Source organism: Bemisia tabaci, chromosome 6 (genome assembly GCF_918797505.1).
Source record: "Bemisia tabaci chromosome 6, PGI_BMITA_v3".
Classification (NCBI taxonomy): Eukaryota; Metazoa; Arthropoda; class Insecta; order Hemiptera; family Aleyrodidae; genus Bemisia; species Bemisia tabaci.
This window is the reverse complement of record NC_092798.1, coordinates 30,867,368-30,887,922: the sequence shown is the minus strand read 5'-3', so window position 1 is coordinate 30,887,922 and position 20,555 is coordinate 30,867,368. Positions and strand designations below refer to the sequence as shown.

The 20,555-nt window shown below is 39.9% G+C and overlaps 1 protein-coding gene across 3 annotated transcripts in view; it reads left to right on the top strand.

Annotated features, from left to right (window-relative positions):
- Positions 1-20,555, top strand: part of hth (Meis homeobox homothorax) — a 386,117-nt gene that overhangs the window by 65,116 nt on the left and 300,446 nt on the right. The window contains exon 2 of one of the 3 annotated variants that reach the window (XM_072301815.1): positions 12,453-12,762. The exons of 1 other annotated variant lie outside the window; for it this stretch is intronic. In XM_072301815.1, coding sequence (XP_072157916.1) covers positions 12,487-12,762 — 276 coding nt within the window. In that variant the 5' untranslated portion in view covers positions 12,453-12,486. The remainder of the gene's footprint in view (positions 1-12,452; positions 12,763-20,555) is intronic. One more of the 3 variants, XM_019061762.2, reaches the window with a different exon arrangement.

Here is a 20,555-nt window from a genome sequence, read left to right as displayed (position 1 = left end):
ACCAAAATTGAAGGCGCGATGGCGCGTAGCGTAAACTTGCAATGCTCTGCTCTATGCTGTCAAGAATGATAAGACCGATGTAGTCTTCAAGTTTCTACGTCCGATAGGGCTACTATTGTCAACCCAAAATTCAGGTTATACTATAGTCTCATACACAGTCTTATAGTGATTTTGTTCTGATTTCACAATGGTGATTGCAACGTATTATACGCCGCTGCGACACCTAACCGCCAAATTTCCGTATCCTCCCAAAACCCGTCAGGAAACAGGCACTCCCTCAACTCCTCTAAAAACCCCTGTTGCCACCCTTTCACAGGTCGTCCCCTTCGTCTTTTCCGGGAGGAACCCAATCAAGCATCTTCCTCGACAGCCTTTCTCTTTCTACTTTCATAACCGGGAGAAAAGTTATTTTTCCCCCAAGAAAATTGGGGCACTTGACAAATCTCACACGGAGAAAAAAAACCTCGTGCGTGGGACCCGAAGTTTAGGTCATATGGATCTCTGAAGTTTTCGGATTGAGCATCTGAAGACTTAAGATCTAGCTGTCGAGGTTCGGATCACACATCTGAAACTTCAGTTCTTACATCTGAAGTACTTCAGATGTGAGAACCGAAGTTTTTCGGATGTGAGAACCGAAGTTTTTCGGATGTGAAAACCGAAGTACTTCAGACGTAGGAACTGAAATTTTAGATGTGTGATCCAAACCTCAGCAACTGGACCTTAAGTGTTCAGATGCTCAATCCGAAAACTTCAGAGATCCATATGACCTAAACTTCGGGTCCCACGCACGAAGTTTTTTTCTCCGTGCAAATCTCACCATTTCTTTAGAGTGAACTGTGGGTCCAACTGTCAAAATACGACTCTGCAACCGAGGCAAGGGACATTAAGGTGAATGACTTAACCCTTTTTATTCTCATTACCGAGGGAAAAGTTGTCTTTTCCCCCTCCATTATTACCTCCTCCAGGAAGAACGTAGAAAATCCGGGATTGAAGGGACAAAACGGAGTGGAGCGGAATTAATGAATCCTCTGTGAGGAAGGAGCGTCACGGCCCAGCATGCGCGCGCATAGCATGGCATCGGTACGGCGTCGGATCGCCTCGCGTCGCGTCGCGGATTTGCATACAGCGAAATGAAAAGCCAGAGACATTGGCAGAGTGAGTCCGCGGACTTATATGGGTACAATTGACAAGGACTGCAACCACCACCGCAGCGCAGCGGCCGCCGGAGCCTTTTCCTTTTCCTCCGGTCCCCAAGATGGATGGCCGGTCCGCCGCGCCGTTCAAACTCAAACTCAACGCGGAACGACGCAGCGTTTTTTGCCGCTCCGTCCCTCCGCACGGTGGATCGAGTCAATGGTAGATGACGGACGAAATCTGGAAACTTTAAACGCTTATAACTCCGTTTATACGAAACTTTGAGATTTTGAAAGTGGTTCCATTGGTTTCCTCACGAAATTTTCTACTGGAAAGCATCCCTTAGAGTTTAAAAAGTGATGAAATCAACATCAGATTTTGTAGTTTTAGTCAAAAAGTTCATGTCCGGCCTATCTAATGGAGAATTTGCGCGTAAATTTTGTATTGCTTCATCTGAGAGTGCTTAAAGAGCTGATTTTGCAGTATTTTTTGTAATTTTTATCTGTAATGGGAAATAGTCTAAAAATTGATGTAAAAATGAGAAAATACACCGCCTAGGGACGTCATCTGGCAGCATTTGGAATTTTTTTCTGTCGGGAAAAAGTCTAAAAATCGATTTAAAAGTGAGAAAATACACCGCCTAGTGACGTCGTCTGGCAGCATTTCCCGTTAAACACATATATTTTGGCAGGTCAGATCATTTTGTCATATCTCCCTCGAAAATTGCTCAACTTATGAACCAAGGGTATCCTCGTGCTCAGGTCACTCGGGAGTTAATTTCTACTTAAACATGAAATTCATCAAATTTCAGACACCTGCAAATTCTCCATTGACTCGATCCACTGTGCGCCGCTCGGAACATACAGATATTATCGTACCCCGTTCCCCCCGGTAAATGCCTTTCAATTCTTCAACCCCCCTTATTTTTTAAACGCATCAAAAGTATATTTATATTTAAATAAATTATCTCCGGTGCCTCTCAGCCCGCGCGGGCACGGCGGCGCGCGCATTAACCTCGTCCTTTCTTCTCCTCGCTCCTCTCACACAAAGGCGTATCCTTATTCCCGCATGAGCCCCAGGAATCACTGATTTAAACGGGGTTTAGGGCTCTCGTGGAAATTGAGTTGCGGAGAATAGCGAGGCTCGGTGCCCGCACGTAGCTGCGTCTGTGTACCTTATTTCATTTAAATATCGTATTAGCTGGAGGCCTCGCACTTCGCGAGGATGCCATTCAGAGCCAACTATCGTAAATTTTCATTCCGCTCCCCGGATTCCATTATTTAAGAGAGGAGCGCTTCTAATTCGCGGGCGGGGGGAGGCGCGGGTGCAGGAGAAATGAATAAAATATATGCTCTCGATCCATGCCTATGCATCTGTTTACCTATTCGCAAAATGTAAATGTCGTCTTGAAGAGATCTGCAGATGAGCTTTTGCGGATGCGGCTCAAAAGTCGGGGAACGCTGCGTAGGATACGTCCATCGTTTGGCTAACCAGGGCCGGATTAAGGGGGTGGCCACATGGGCCGCAGCCCATGGCGGCAAAATTAGGGGGCGGCAAATTTTGCAATGTTTTTAAATGCAGATACAAAAATAGTGTATTTCCTTCGGGAAATACACTAAAAAATCGGATTCAGAAAAAAATTACAAACAAAAAAAGGTGACAAAATCACTCATTTCCTGAGAGTTCGTTAATTTCTAATTTTGTCGTATTTCGGTTATACAAAAGACTGCGCACCTTTAATTAGTTGAGTTAAGAGAGAAACCAAACACATAATTTCGCCTGGAGCGGCGCGGCGCAAAGAGAAATGATGACGAGGACTTGAGATGAAAAGGAGAAGCCCTCGACGCGGCGGTCGGCATGTAACACATATTAGCGCCTACGAGACTGCATGAATACTTCACGCATTGCGTCAAACACAGTACGGTCAACAGCGCAGCGGTTGGCGCGGCGTGAAACGCACAGTGCCTACAAGACTACATGAATACTTCACGCATTGCGCCAAACACAGTGTGGTCAGCGCGGCACGGCGGTGGAAGTTAAAATTATTAAACCACATTTATGTTTGTTCTTTCTTAATTTTTTAGTTCATTTCTTACAAATGAAAGGCCTTGTCCCCATAGAGATAGGTTTACGGAACTGAACGTTCGCGCCAAGTTCCGTGAACTTTTGCCAGTAGTGTTGACAGGGCTTACGCAAAAAATTTGTCCAACACGAGTGAACGCGTCTTATGCACCCTTCTCCCTCCGGCACGTTCACTTAATGGTTTTTATTGATGTTTCAAAATGAATGAGAAGAGGGCGGCAAAATACAGGCGGCAAGTAGGTAAAACCAGTCATGTGGCTAACTCCTCACGGGAATTTTTACCATGGTGCTCTCTGAAAGGAGAATGAAAAAAAATTAAAATGAGAACATCGCTAATACGTCGCGAATAATATGGCATAGGAGAATAAATTTTGTATTCTTATGACGTGGCTTAAAATCGATACATTTTTCGAGAATGGAATTAAAAACAATAGCATCAGAACTATAGAGACTTCCTGTTAGGGGCAGAGAGACACCTCATGTAGGGGAGTCTGGGGGGTACAGAAAGACACTCCACCGAGGGAGTGGAAGACATCACTAGTTCACATGACTCCAAAGGAGAATCCGGAGAATCGTCGGGAAAATTTTGAAAAATTGAATCATCTCAGGAGTGATTTTAAGCTGTTCTCGCCGAATAATTGAGTGAGTCGCACAATATCCGAGATAGAGGTCAAAGAGATTTAAAGTGAATTCTGGTTGACTCAACAAGAATTCTCTTTAAAGCACAATTAAACGAAAAAACCCAAAATAACCGGTCACATCCATACATAGTTGAGCAGCATCCTTGATGAGACGAAGAAAAATTCCAGTCAACTCACTGAATTTCAATTCGTATTAAAGTTTCGCAGGTATTCGGCTATCAGAGTTTGCGGTCATGAAAACTGCACTTCAGTTTAGACAACCGAAGTTTAGCGAGGCTAAATCCTTCGAGAAGGAACAGACACGAATCAGATCACGGTAAATTTTGTTCAAAATTAGTTTCTGTGACCAGAATGGAAAATTTCGGTGAGATAAATGGGCGTATTTACGCTAAAAGGAACTATGTTACACGCAAACTCTATAAACATGGTTCATTTTAGCATAAATACGTCCATATGACGAAATTTCGTTGTTTTTAAGCGAAGTTTTTTTCTCTGTTTCCGACTCCACTCACTGTCATTTGAGCTTTTTCCCCACCCGGTTCAATGTTTGATCCAAGGCCTCCAACAAATGGATAAGTTGCGAGTATATTTAGATTTTTATGTCTTTTTTCAAAAAGCTGACTCGTCAAAAAACAAAAACAAAAAAACAAAAAGGTTCAATCGCACAATATGCTGGTTGCGATGTGACAAGTGTAACGACGTAACGTAAAGGAAGATATGTCGCGGAAGATCTAAAAATGTTGATTATGCGAATCCGTAATTTAGGTAAGTTTAAAGAGCAAAAAACACCTAAAAACTAGATGATCAGGGTTAAAAAAAATTGATGTTTCATATGCGGGTAAAGAATCGGGGTTCCTTTTAATGGTCCCTGGACTCAACAGGATAAAATGAAGATGAAATTTTAAAAAGGAACAAAAGCTAAAACCAACATATCTTATTTCAGATGGACAAACTAACAGATAAGTTTCTCAAATCATTTTGTTCACCCCGTGCTGTGGTATCGTGGTTGTAATTTTTGTTCTTTTTACAGTTATTTTCATCTCAGTCGGTTCGTAATAGGGTAGTTTTGACCCCGAAACGTCCCAGCCTTTCGAGCATCAATTTTTCTATCCTTGGTTACCTATTTTTTGTGAGTTTTTTTCCTGATCGCGCGCTATTGTGTTGTTTTCATTATTTCATTGTCCCGAGTATAAGGCCAAATCAACCACGATTTCCTTTAGACTCAGCTATCGAGTTATCAAGTGCGATAGATTTGAAGTCTCTCTAGTCGATGAATCTTATCAATTAGCATGTAACAAAATCTTCAAAGTCGCATGTCTGCTGAGGCCCCTCGAACAAATAAACTTGCATGATATTCCTCGTAAACCTCTCTCAAAAGGTCACAGCGAGACTTGTGTGGGAAGAACACAGATATTTTCCGAGTCCTTCGGAAACTGACTTAAGTTTCATGTCACGCTTCCGACCGGGCTGAAACTGGAACCGATCAGTTCGAAATTAGTAACTAATCAACCCTCAGCGTCAGCAGTCATTGCAGTGAGCTCGGCGCATAAAAATGTCGGGATTATGAACTTGATCCCGCTGTAGCGGAGCTTGTGCGGCCCAAGATATGAATCGATAGGTCCTCGATCGGTTCGGGGAGTGGAAATTGTACGTATCGAATCGCAATAGATCGCGACACAGCTCCGTGACGTTACGTATTGTGTTCTCGGTCTCAGTTCAAGCGAGGAATCGGTTCCAGTCTCGCACTCTCATTTTCTCAAATGCACGAGTAACTTTATATACCAGCTTGCCGTTCTGCGCGAAAATAAAACCGATAGAGGAGCAAAACTATCGGGGTTCTGTTGAATTTGGCAACGTGTTAATGCACCGCATTTTACTTACATGATTCTCGAGACAGATACCTGTCCGCTCGTCCCAGCAAAACACTCATAGTGCACCTCCCTCTCTTCGGTATACGCATGAGTGTATACTCTATGCTGCGGATAAATTTATTCCCTAGATTTCTATCTTGAAAAGGTCTGTTCTCATATTTATATCGCCACTTCTATCTCTATTCCTGCCTGAGTCAACATTCCCCTCTCTCCGTTTTCCCTTGTCTGTCATTCGCTCTAACTGTTCGTGCACTTTATGGTTATTGCCCGGTTCGTCGCCCAGCGTTAATCCGTTCGAATTTCATCAAAATAGTTCCAAATTAGTTGGATTTGTTTCGGAGATGCAATTAAGATAATTGCCGATTCGAGAATCACTCCGTTAAACGAGCTCAGGCTAGCTCTTCGCTTTCCCTTGTTCCATATACGATGTTCCCACTTGGGTAGAAATTCCCGGGCAGGTCTTTTCACGCGAATATCGGATGACCGCACCAGAGGTGTTACTATCTTTCTTGGCCACACACCAAGTTCGCTTTAGCATAACACGCAGCATGCTACGCGTCAAAATTTCTGCATGTTCCACACACCGATCGAGGGCTAAATTTACGAGAGGAAAACTCAGGTGAGCACCTGAGCACTGCCAGGAAGAACGCCGTATGAACATTCGAGTTGCCCAATTTCCCTTCATGAAAAATTTAGTTCTGGTGACATTCATGCATATTTTTCCTCGAAATTTTCAGATGTTTTAGGTTACATTGCGTACAACATTTTCTGAAAATTGTGGAAAATAATATTCACAATTTTCCTGGTAATTTCGGTTTTTCATCGGAGGAAACTTGGCAACGTCTGAAGGCTCATACGGCGCACTTCTTCAGCACGGAAGAGCAGTGAGAACACAGCAATTTAAAGCTTCCATGAACGTCACCGCTCAAAAACATTAGAACACTTTTTTGCTCGCTGTTTTTCATCGGAAAGCCTACCCTAATATCGACATAAATGTACTATTGCGATGAGTATAAAAATATCATCAATTTTTTTGTCACCTACGCATAAAGCCGCGTGCTTTAACGTCAATTGAGGTGACAAGAATTAGGAACATACATACGTTGAACACGTGATCAAAATCATAACTACTATTCAGAAACGGAAGCAAATTTATCACACAGAGAAAAATCTATGGCTTTAAAACCATTTAGTGGTTCACATGGAACACCACTAATGGTCGAATATGAACTGATGATTCACGGTCTTTGAAGCATACTAAGGTATCTCGTACCATACTAAGGTATCTCGTACCATCACTGAGGTTATGTGCTATTATTATACGTTTCCTTTACTACTATTAGTGGTGTTCCATATGAACCACTAATTGGTTTATAAATCATAGCTTTTTCTCAGTGTACGTAGCGATGGACACAGGTATCTCTCACGAGAAATCTACGTAATATTTTGATTATTCCTACCTTTACACTGAAAAAAAAGTAGTTAGCGTTGAGAACTAATTTGGTAAGTTCTCGCCAAGTAGAATCAAAATTAGGCTTCAGAACTAATTTATTGTACTGAAGCACCAATCAATTCGCTTCATACGCTGACTTGACTTTACTAGAGCGCGAACCAGAATTGGAAAACAGCACTAGCTGTAAAATTAGCGCTGTGGTAAGACAAATTCACCTTCGGGTCAAACTAATTCGCCCTCAACACTAACTGCCACATTGTCCGTTACATTTATTTAGTTTCGAAAAAGTGGCGTCGGTACAACAGCCTCAATCGCGTCAGCTCGTGAAAATCAATTAAAATGTGAAATTTCGGGCTCGTTTGACAATGTAAATACTCCCGGTATGATTTATAGTGTCCTCTCTTTCTTGAAAACGTTCGAAAGCAACATAAATAAACCTGTTAAGGTTAGAAATCGTCTGTTCGATTCAAAACGTAAACAAGCATGATATTCGTTGGAGTCGTCAATCTTCTGTATTAAATTGCGATTAAAGCGTTCCGCGTTCAGTTTATATTTTACGAAAATCTGTGAACTTACTGCTTACTTCTATAGTTCGTGTTCTCCCGTAATTTCAAAAGAATATCTCAAGTGTTCGGACGAGATATGTTTATTCAGTGTGAACATTCGCTACCGTTTCATGTGTGAGTGTGTGTCTCTCTAAAGGATAATTCTGTCTACTTGCACATACCTATGGGATATTCCTTTCCTCTGTCGTTCATTTGGAACCGGTCAGTTGATTTTTACCTCTCATCTTTTAAGAAATCTTCTTTTCCTGAAAGTATTGTCCAGTTATCATTCGCTAAGCCGTTTTCTCCTCTCTCAGTTTTGAGGTTAGGTTGACCCAACCCTACCGAATGCGAATTAGAGTAGCGGAATTAGTTCCCAGCACTAATAGTGGTTAGTGTACAGAAACCAAAAATCATGTGTGTCCAAATCACACAATATGAGTTAGTGTATAGAAACCATTTTTAGTCATCTGACGCTAACTCATTTTTTTCAGTGTATGTAGCGAACAGGCTACTTCCAAAGGCGGACACACATGTAGTCAAGCGAAACTGTCGTTTTTTCATGTCTCTGCCTGATTTTGTATTTTGAGGCTATGCTTATAGTTGGCGGAAAATGAAGGTAACCTATGTTCCTACAGGAGTTCTTGAACCTCTAACTCAATACACAAAGTAATTTTTTCCGCCTATCGCTGCTTTATCTGTGTATAAGAAAAGCCTCGTCATTTCAAGCATGGAATTTATGAGCATCCTATCAAACTAAAATTGTAAGGAATTTTTTTTTAAATTTAAATACGCAAAATATCGACTCTAAAAAATGGCAAAAACGTACACGTGGGGGATAATTATGACTGAAAACTGAAGATGCGTGAAGACAAAGAACGTATCATACGACTGTGAGTATGGAATGCAATCTTGCTAACTACAAAAAACGTACTTTCACGGCATGTGTCAACCAAGAAAATGTTATTTTCATGCACGGAGTGGATTGTAAAAGGTTAATTTCTAGGCACCCTATAAAAACATAAATAAAATAAATCTCTGAAATAAAATAAGAGGAGAAAGAGCACTGATTCCTCTGCTTTGCGATGGAAGAGTAGTTTTTTTTCTCTTTGAATGCTTCGTAGCAGCTATTGGTGCTCTTCCGCGCGTTTAGGTCGGATAGACAACTAAACTAACTCTGTAGCAAAGTGTGGGGTATCACAAGAACATGAAGGCGCTCCATGCTGAGGCCGTGTATTTTAAAGTTCCATATCCATAGGACGCTTCCTCCTCACTTTCCTTTGAAGATCTAGGTCAAAATCAGCCGTGCCGTTGCGATGGTATAGAGCATAAATTTTCGATTAGGCTACGTTTTGCAATTTGGAACTACAATTTGTGGCTCAGTTTAGAAACAACGTAGGTACCGTCAGTCTCTCCATGGATATAAGTGTTTTTACGGAAGAGCCGGGAATGGAGCTGTTGCATGTGTGAAGAATTTGCGACCTAAGTACTGATTTCAATGTAGAATTTCGCAAAAAATACGATGGTGCCACTAGTTTTCTTTGGAATTAACACCAAAGCTAGAAAAGAAAAAAAAAGCTCTTTAAGTTGGAGCTCTAATGGAGGGTGTATCCCACGCTATATTGGAAGTCTACATCTATTAGGTCGAACTCTCTTTGCAAAAATAGGGAGCAAATACATGTGCAGTGGTAGCCCTACTAGTGTATTTTCATCCTATCTTTGCATAGAGAAGAGAGTGCAACTGTATAGAGGTAGGCTTCCAACATAGCGTGGGATATCCCCTCCATTACGACCTCAACTTCGAGAGCTTTTTATGAGCTTATGAGTTGAGTTAGAGAAAACCAGGGGCACCATCGCGTTTCTCGGAAAATTCTGCATAGAATCAATGCTTAAATCGCAAATCCCTTCACACATGCAAAAGCTCCATCGTAGTTCCTGATTGCAAAATGAAGTCCAATTTTTCCAATGTGCAATGCTTTGACCTAGGTGCACAGCAAGTGAAAGAAAATTAAAACGAAAAAAACGGGGAAGAAACCTCACTGCTGCGCCGGATCAAAGGCAAGACGTTTCTCTCGCCATTAATCTGAGCCGATCGATGCGCAAGAAGTGGATCCAAGCTTGGACACGATGAGCGTAGCATTCCATTTAAATCGTATCAACACCATCCCCGTCCGCCCGCTCAGTCCCTGGCGGTGCAGATAAATTACTGGATGCGGCGAGTGAGAGTGTATAAAAAAATAATTAATTAGTTTTCGGTTTAATTTAGACGTCGAACATGGGAATGACCAGCCAAGGTGTCAACTGGTACGCGCGTAACCTTGTTCGGTGTCAGCGTCGGGTGTTAAAGGTGTAAGCACCGCGCAGGTCTGTCTTGTATTACATCGCGCTTCGCCGCTCCACCGCGCCGCGCTTTTCACGATTCCTCCAATAGATAGCGACACCGCAAGCATCGAGCATTATCCCGGGCGAGCTTTGTCGCCGATTCGCGAGTCCAGATGAAACGCCCGCTCTCACGGAGCTTTGAGCCGCATTCTCTCATACAACGCCCGACGAGCCGCGGATAGAAATGAGTGGAAATCACTCGAGATCATCCGGTATAGAGTATAGCCGTGCTAAGGAAAAACGCCGTATGAGCCATCAGACGTTGCCAAATTTCTCCCTGGCAAATCACTCATTTTCAGGAAAATTTTTGAAAGTACGTCTATCAATTTCTCAAATAATTTTGTTTGTAATTTGACCTAAAACGTCTAAAAATTTCAAGGAAAAATATTCATAATCTTCCAAAAAAATGAACATTTTATCGAATGAAATTTGGCAACTCTTGAATGTTCATACGGCGTTCTTCTTTTGCACGGCAGAATAGGTACCTATATAGCAAGAGTATAGACAGCTTGCTTTACGAAGGGCATAGGGCTCAAAAGAGCAGCCAGTCTTCTAACTCGCAAAACTCTGTCGATCCTCAGATTCCCATTCAAACCAAGATGGCCAAGAATGTTTATAAATAAGCGTTCTCACGTAAAAATGAGTAAATTTAAGCAAAAACTAAGTCAGGTGCTTTACAAACTATGAGTCGTAACTATTGTAATTATAAATCCTTACGAATAATTTGAATTCATAGTTTGGCTGCCTTTTTGGGCTCATACTTGATTCGCATGCAGAGGCAATAGAGGCATCGCTGAGGGTCTGATGGATTTTCGGAGTATCACACCTATCTAAACGCTATACACGTACTCTATTCCGGTCGGGATGATGAATAATCCTGGAAGTTCTACCGTGTTACCGAAGAAAGCTGTAAGTCGAAAAATTAAGTTTGGGGGGAAATGGACCTCCTTTGACAACGAGTTTAGGCCGTACTATTTTGGTTCATACGTATGTAATCATACTCTCGGTTCTAGAAATCATATCCTCCGGTTAATGCAACCGAGCTCTTGAACCAAATCAAGCTGTCAAATCACTCAGTTTCATTAACTACTAAGTTTCGTAAACCTATCACTGGACAAGGCATTCCATTCATAAGAAATGAACGAAACAATTATGAAAGAACAAACACAAAATTTGGTTTAATGATTTTAACTTCCGCCGCCGCGCCGACCGCACCGTGTTTGCCGCATTGCGTGAAGTATTCTCGCAGTCTTGTGGGCGCTATGCGTTTCACGCTGACCGCACTGTGTTTGGCGCAATGCGTGAAGTATTCATGCATTCTTGTAGGCGCTATCCGTTTCACGCTGACCACAATAACAGCGCTGTGTTTTATGCGATGCGTGAAGTATTCGTGCAGTCTTGTAGGCGCTATCCGTTTCACGCTGACCACAATAACAGCGCTGTGTTTTATGCGATGCGTGAAGTATTCGTGCAGTCTTGTAGGCGCTAATATGTGTTACATGCCGACCGCCGCGCCGCGCTTCAAGGGCTTCTCCTTTTCATTTCAAGTCCTAGTCATCATTGCTCTTTGCGCCGCACGCCGTTCCAGGCTAAATCGTGTGTTTGGTTTCTCTCTTAACTCGACTAATTAAAGGTGCTGTCTCTTGTATCACTGAAAGACGACAAAATTAGAAATTACTACACTCTCAGGAAATGAGAGATTTTGTAGCCTTTTCTCGTTTGTAATTTTTTTTTCTACATCCGATTTTTTTTACCTACATGTAAAAAAATTGCAAAATTTGCCGCCCCCTACATTTGCCGCCATGGGCCGCGGCCCATGTGGCCACTCCCTTAATCCGGCCCTGCCGTACTTACGGTTCATATCGTCTTTCCGCACACGAACGTACTAAATTTCAATGTACCCAAATTTTTCCTCGCAAATTGCACTTTTACCAGCAGAATCTTGGGCATTTCTGACTGAATTTCCTCTAATATCGTGCAAAAATGAAAAAAAAAATTGACAGGTATATTCTTGTTAAAAATTGAATTGTTTAAGTCAGTTTTGCAACCTTGGAATGGAGATACGTTCCTTCGTCTGAGAAACGACGATATGCTCGAACTTTTTTTTTCAGTGTACTTGTCAAAATGGACAAGTTTACCGGAGGAGTCCTCCGTTATTCGTAATGTTTTCAATAATCGCCAACATAATCCTTAAAAATTAATTTAGACTTTGGAAAATTTAAATTTTAGAAAAAAACGCATGCTCGCGGTTTAAGCACGTATCATATGCGGGTTGTCATAAAAACTCTCAAACCGGCTACATTCACGCACAATTATTGAACTAATCCTTCTGGTTTTTTGACAGTAGCTGATCAATCAACTTCAAAATTGGAGCTTTAATGCCCCAATTGGAGGAGGACACGCTTGACGAACTTTGGATTTCTTCGGAAATTAAAGTGACCTACGTTTACGCATCAAACTCTCACGGTGTTTACGGAATCATGGATGAAATCCAACCTGAACCAGAGCTGACAATGGATATCGATTCTGAGCCATCGGAGTCCATTGCGTCTACTTCGTTTGCATCTACTTCATTTGCGTCTACTTCGTTTCCATCTACTTCATTTGCGTCTACTTCGTTTGCGTCTACCTCGTTAGCGTCTACGCCGACCGAGGTAAGATTTTTCTAAGCTCAAAAAATTGTATCGTAGTGAGTGATTTTTGTAAGTGTATTTCATGAAGCGAGAATTGCGGTGAGTGCATGCTACTGAAGCATTTTTGCTCAATTTATGATCAGGTTGAGACTATTAAGAGATTGCACGCATGTGCGGCATTTAGTATTTCGAAGGTTGGAATAAAAAATCAGCTAAATCTTAAGGCTAATTGCATGAATTAGATTGAAATTGTTTATGTCATTCCAATTAATCAGTATACGTTTTCTACGACATATTATTGTAAAATGTATAATTTGCAAGAGTATATAAATTGAAGGATTTGAAACTTTTAACGACATCATTGGGACTAATGGACTTGCGAGGAAACTTAACCTATAGTCGCCTTTAAACGAGATGGATATTGGAGAAAATGGGAGAGAATAATTGAGATTATTTAAAATCTAATATTTACCGGCAGAATTCTACATGGTGACGTCATCACACGGCTCATCTAATTTTTTCTCAGTTCTTCTCAAATATCTCACATCAGAAAAAAGGCAACGAAAATAATTGAAAAACGCTGCTGACTCATTTCAAAAAGCTCTTATAAGGAGGAATACAATTTTGTCGTAAACCTTTCATTTTTATAATCATCGCGTAGTGTCTTTCTTTTCCTCTGTGGCTCATTCTGATTAATTTTAAATCCCCCCTTACATTTAGTACAAAAAAAGTGCCTCAGTAATTGTAGATCTTTGTCTATTCAAACGTGCCCAAATCGCGAATTAATGCACCTACATCTATCTGTGTTTCAGGTCAGTCAGCTTGGAGTTGAACACTGCTTCAGGCGGGTATGATATTCGAAGCCAACAGATCTGAAACACAGAGTAATTTTGGTGCTTCGCAGTTCCACGTCTCTCATTCGATATACTGTTTTATACAAAAGACACCGTTTTATGAGTGTGAAGTTTACGCGAAATAAATGTATTTCATGCGTTCAGGGTGGACATGTATTGATACTGCCTGCTCGTATAAAAATTGATTTAAATATTTATGAATTTTGTATTTTTAGAAAATTACTTTATAGAGTGTTTCTTTTCTTTAAAAAAGAAACATACTTATTATAAAGATACTTCGTCAAGTGTTATAAAATAAATCATTATTCGATGAAAATGTTCTGCATTCTTGTCATTGGAAGGTGTAAATACATTCCACACAATTTCAAATCCGGAAACTTTTTAAGCAGCCCTGCTTCTGTAACGGATCCTTTTTTTAGTATTCTACAAAAATTTCGGCCGTTTTAATTTCTTATGTTTTTCCTCATAACTAATTTATTCTCTTAAGCATAGCTTGAGAGCAATCAGATGAATAAACAATGAAGACAAATAAACAATCGGACAAATACTCTAACGGTATGCATGGAGTAAAATATTCTGCAGAGGATTTGAGGAGGAAAGTAATAATTCATTGTTATCGTGCATATAGGTTTTAAATATTAGCATGAAATTTTTTGCGATACGAATCATCCATTGATGTAACATGATTCATACATTTCTTATAAATTAATGCAGAAAAGTTCACTTCTCAGGCGTCAACCTTAGTTCTCGCTCAAACATTTTTGCAAGTAAAGTAAGGAACAAACCATTTTGAGGGTCTGTGTGATCACTACATCTCGTTGAAATTTATTTTGGTTGGATCAGTTTCGTGCGAAATTGAAACACGGAATATTTGCTTCCACAGCTAGCGCTTATGCCACTCGGCTACCCTCTTTAGTTCAGCAATGCACATAACAGTGCAATGAAATTCATTGTTTCACCCTTTAATTAGCTCAAATTGCATACGAGTCTAAATGAAGGAGTGAAGAGCACTCACTTTTACAACGATATTAGTCATCCTTTCCGAAATTTTTTTTGACCACCCAGTAAGCCTGTTGTGAGATGGTACCAAAATAATAAGGAGGTGATAACCAAGTTTAAACTGCAATAAAATGATTATTGCATTAATTCTTGCACACAGAAGTTCGCATACTTTTATTTTATTCTATTCTCATCTATCTCGCTCTCTCTTACACTAGTTTTTTCTTTTCGTAATATTGTGCTGACTTTATTTTCGAGATTGAATGAAACGGATTTGTAAATTGCCACATTAAAACAACTCTACTAATGATTCTAATGGTAATTGCACCATTATTTTTAACTGTATTCTAAATTAATCAGCCAATTGACAGGGACTAAAATAGAGAGAAACGGCAAATGTTTTCTCTTCAAAATCTTAACGTAGAAAACGATTTACATACTGAACACTTAAATCCTGAACGAAATATTAGAATTTTAACTCAGATCAAAAGGAAGTCATAGATTGTATAAATGACGTCATCTGTATTTTTGCCATTTAACCGATGTTGATTGTGAATACTTTTATCTTGCTCAGGAGCTTTTAGACTTCTTAACGTGGTAATCGTTTTCAACGTGAAATTCTGAGAAGAAAATATTTTGCATAATACTTTTAATTCATACTTTGCCTAAAGGCTTATCGAACACGTTCTAATACTCTCAAAATCATATATTAAGTCGAAGTTTTCAAGTTATAATTCGCGTTATTAATAATGTTATGTGCGTTTGAACCGTGTTGTTTCAAAGCTAGGCACCAGTGCCGACAAACTCTGACAGCATTCAATGTTTTTCGTCATATCAAAGGGTCCGTTTTTTAGATTTCTGGGTGATCTATGCACCAAATAACGCAAAATCAACCCACCTCCTACCTCTCCCCAGCGTCAGACGCATTTTGTCTGACTCAATTATAAATTTTACTTGTCGGTCTTGTACCGACTGACATCTTTGTCTTGGCTCATGTTTGAGCGAAAAGTATCAGTACTCGAAGCTTTTTCCCCCAAAATGAATTTCGTCCAACCTCTCTCTTCGTTCCGTCTCTGGTAGACGAAACGAAAGAATAAATAATCGGTCGGGGGCCGGAATTTGCGGCAACGCTGACGCCGAACAACCGAGGGGCATTTGAGGGAGAAAGAAATTTATTCGACGGTGGGCGAGCGAAAGTCAAAGCACGTCTGGCTGACGCTACGGCCACGGTTGCGCAACTCGGCGCGGGGCGCAAAGGGGGCGGCAGCGCCCCGTCCCCGGCCCGGGTTTCGGCGCCCCCAGCGCCCCCGGCCCCCGCGGAAAAACGGCTACCTCGCTCCAACCCAGACGCAACATCGATTGTCTACCGGGCCACTTGAAGGCGTCATCGATTCTCTGCTCGCCACTCCCCCTTCGTCGGCTCCCTTGCCCCTTCCTGTCTGTCCCGCCATTCCGACGATCTCGTGACGTTGGCTCTGCTTTCGCCCCGTACCCGGACTTTCGCCCTGTCAATTCACCCCGAGCTCACAATTAGCCGCTCCGAAAATCACCCTTCAACGGCTCTCGAACGCTATGTTGTTTCCATTCTTTCATTTCTTCACCCAAAGATTCCAACACCTTACTTTTTGTTTCCTAGATATCATGTCTTTCTATATGGAAGGAAAAAGATATTAATATTCTGTCCCCATTTTCAAGTTGAGAACGATTCAACTTGGATTCTAACTTCGAGGTTTTGACGGTCCTATTTCAATTCATTTGATCCTAAAATGCACCGAAAAAAAAAATGAAATTGAGACTACATCATGCTGGATGTAAAAAAAGGGTGCGAGAACTTGTAAAATGCAGACTTATCCACCACAGCAGTTACTTTAGCAATGCCAAGATTCACAACTGACTGCTATGGCGGGTAATTTGGCATTTTTTAAGTTTTCGCACACTTTTTTTGCATCCAAAATGTTAAATCGAGTTCACTTATTTTTCGGGGTGACTTTAATCGTCACTAAATTTCACCAATGAAAAGTTTGCGGGTGCCTAAAATTTGATGAATTTCGTGTGTAGGTGGAAACTGTTGAGTGACCTGAACATGAGAATACCCTTGGTTCAAAAATTGAACAGAATCATTGCAGGAGATATGAAAAAATAATCTAGTTTGCTAAAATGCATGTGTTTTAATGGGAAATGCCGCCGAAAGACGTCATGAGCCGGTGAATTTTTTTTCTTTAAATCTATATTAATAGTATTTTCTACATTAGGAAAAAATAATAGAAAATACAGCAAATGCAGCTCTTTAAGCACTCTCAGACGAGGCAGCGAAACATTTCCGGGTGAATTCTCCATTACCCATGAAGAGTCTCATCTGATTTGATCTACGAGTTCATAAGCTAGACCCATCTTCAATAAGTGAAATAGATTTCATACAATCGAGCTAAAGCTATACTCGCTCGACTTAAAATCTGATTCTTCATTGTTACTGTGTACAGTATCAGTATAGAAAGAATCTTATTAGCGATTTAAGGATTTTCGGCCTCCAACGTTTCGATACAGAACGTAATCATAAGGTTGGTAAGCAGGAAATTCAACAACCGTCGTGCAAACCAAGTATTAAAAAGTTCTCTATGTAATTTGGCACCGTATATTTTTTTTTTTTAGTATTTTTCCACGTATGCAAATATTTTTCCTCGATCATTAATTTTTGACGAAGGAAAAGTTATGAGTAAATGAACTCGAAACTACCACCAACTCATTTTCCCTCAAAAATGTGACATGGAGCATAACTGCAAGTTAAACTCGGTTCAAATCAGGATTATTTCTGAAAACCTTTGGTGGAAATTCTTTGATTCTTCGAGATTAATTTCAGTAGATTAGAACGATTGCGTTGTACTTCATACTCTAAGTGTACAGAAACAAATGATTTGTGCAAATCCATCACATGCTCTTCAAAGGAGTGCGAATTGTGTATGTTTGTATTTCAAACTTTCGCATTCACCACACAAAAGCTGAACGGAAGCAATTTTGGGATTTTCTCGTATAAACTGAGGACTGTTACTGTATTAATAGTCGTTCCTTGAACTGCTCTTTTCCTTAGGAGACTCCACATGGTTTGCATTGTGATTATAAGAAAGGGCCAAGGAGATCCTTGAAATACCATCATAAGAAGGTCAATTATGACCAATAAATAAACGGATATGACGGATGAAATTATCAGTGCAACTATAGAAATGAATCCTTGCAAGAGATTACAATGATTTTGCACTGCGAATAGTTAAAAAATACGGAGAAAATTGTATGATTTTGACAAACTGTAAAGTAGGAGCGAACCTACTCTAAAATTTACGAAACTCTCTTTATATATCTTATGGACGATGGACGAAAAATCACAAATAAAGTTAGGATGCCTTTGTCGTGTGTGCGTGAAAAAGATACGCCACTCCGTCAATGATTAAGAATTAGCACCCCCTCCTCCCTCCCAAAAAAAGATAGAAAGAAAATTGAAAAATCTGACACATCACCCCAGTACGTGCGTGTGTGTTTTTTGCGGTTTTATCCCCCTTTTTCTTTTTGTGCGCGTAAAAAAGACAGGCCACTCTGTCAATGATTAACAATTTTCTCCCCCCCCCCTCCAAAAAAAATAGAGAGAAAATTGAAAAATCTAACACTTGCCCAGTGCGTGCGTGTAAGTGTTTTTGTGGTTATTTCTCCCTTTTTCTTTTTATGTTTGAGGTAGGAGGAAATCGGATGACCCATCTTTGTTCTCGGATATTTTTCGTAAAATTCGTCTTGATTTTTATTTTATGACTGAGTTTCCTCTGAATACTGAGAAATCAAAAACTTTTGGCGTGTTTTTAAAGTGAATAATCAAAAACTTCTTGTTTTTTGGACAAAAAGCTTCTTCTATGCAAACAATCGCAGCCGCTTAATTTATAGCCTAGTGTGAATTTTGATGGGTTCAACGGAAATGGTGTCGTTCTTTGAGTAATACAAAACGCAAAAATAGAACGTTTATTCGTGCTTTGCTCCATATCAGATGCAGTTTTACTACACAAAGATGACGTTCACTCCCCTCAACACTTTGTTTTTATGATACTTTGACTTCACTGAGATAATTTTATAGACGCCGCGAACGAAGATGTAAAAATATAAAAATGAGAAAGCTTAGGATGGTCAGTTCAGTTATAACATAAAAATTAAATTGCGAAAAAAATATTTAACAACCCGAGAAGCATCTTGCATTGGAGCCTTGCATCTTTGCCCAGTCCTGCTTCTGAAATTTGTTTCTCTTGAGTCTCATTTTAGTCTCGGAAAGGCGCTACGACGGAAAGAATTAAAAAAGAAATAAAAACAGGTAACAGACCTTATCTGTATTGATATACGAGCACAAAATAAATGGGACATGCAGGAAAAATGCTTAAATCCTCCGCTGACACAAAGCTTAAATTATGAGAGGCAAAAAAATCGTAAAAAATTGATTGATTCGAACAGCGGCAGCAGCTAATCTCACTCAGTTGTAGGCATTCTGCCTATACGAGTAATTGAAGGAGTTTTATACCGCTGAGCGACGCGGTGTTTGCCAGTCTGTCAGCTTCGCGCTAAGCACCAGCACCATGGCATTTAGATACGGCCCTTGCTCAATTCTACCATAAATTATTTTCTCAGTTTTTAGTTGGTTTAAATACTTTTCGTTTATTTTTTTAGTAGTCTATTTTGTTTTCGATCGAATTTTAGAGTTACAATTACACCCCTTCCGAGATTCAGTGAGATATGAGCAGGTTGACAATCTTGGATGGACTGAATTTCGGCGGTTATGCCAGAAAAAAGGGTACAATTTTTTTAAAAGAAACTATTTATTGGGGCTTTAGTCACTCATTAAAAGATTTGAAGACTGCGCCCTCAAAAAATCGTTACGGGAAAAAATGAATTCTGGTCCGATAATTGATTTTATCCTTTAATTGGGATATGTATTTCTGTCTTTGGTTAGTTATTTAAAAATATTACTTGTGTAAGAATTAGAGGGAAAAGGAATGGCATACATTAAGTAATCACCTAAATAGTATCAATCTCCCATTTAAATGCGCATCGTGTCATGAGACCTCAGGGTGGTTTATTTGCCTGGTGCAACAATAGTAATGTATTAAGCATAGAATTATGAAGCATTCATTAAATTATGAATAATTTAAATGAACTCAAAATCAATTCAGGATCTCTTGAATTTTTTCGGCTCGACATTTTCTTTTTAAGTATACATTATGCGTGTCTATCAATCTTGTCACCATGGGAACGAATATATCAATAAATTACAAATACATGTTGTAAATATCCCAGTATTGCAGACATTGCTTCGTCGTGAAACACTAGAAAAAGTTCAGTTGTTATGTGCGTTTCTCTTTTCTCTTATGGAGAGGTTTTTTTTGGGAGGTTTTTAAGAAACTATTTTTGGGGCACAGCATGTAACTTCGTAAGAAAAATATTTAAAAATCCAAAAGACTGCGACGGCAGTTCACCATCAAATAGTATCCTTGGAATTATTAGTGACTTTTCTTTATCCTTTGTGAAGAAAATTACGAGCAGTGAAGTCCATTCGTTTCGTATGGCAGTTTCTGATTTGGGAAGCGATTTTTGTCTGAAGAGGTCATAAAATCGTCATTTTAGACGAATACTCAAGCCTTTCTCGTCAGTATTTATATAGTCGTTCCTTAAGCAGCTCCTTTTCTTACATTGTATGATTAAAGGATGTTCAAGGTGGTATACGATATGACATCGCGCCATTAAAAAAATAATTTCAACGAATCTCAGTTGAAGTTCATTAGATCTGCTCTCGGATTAAATTCTTGCAATTAAGGAATAACAAGCATAATGTAAAACAGATACGGAGAAAAAGATTCTATGATTTTCACGAACTTTAAGATAATATAAGTGCGAACCTATATACCTTAACATTTTCAAAACCGAAAACTTTCTCTTTTG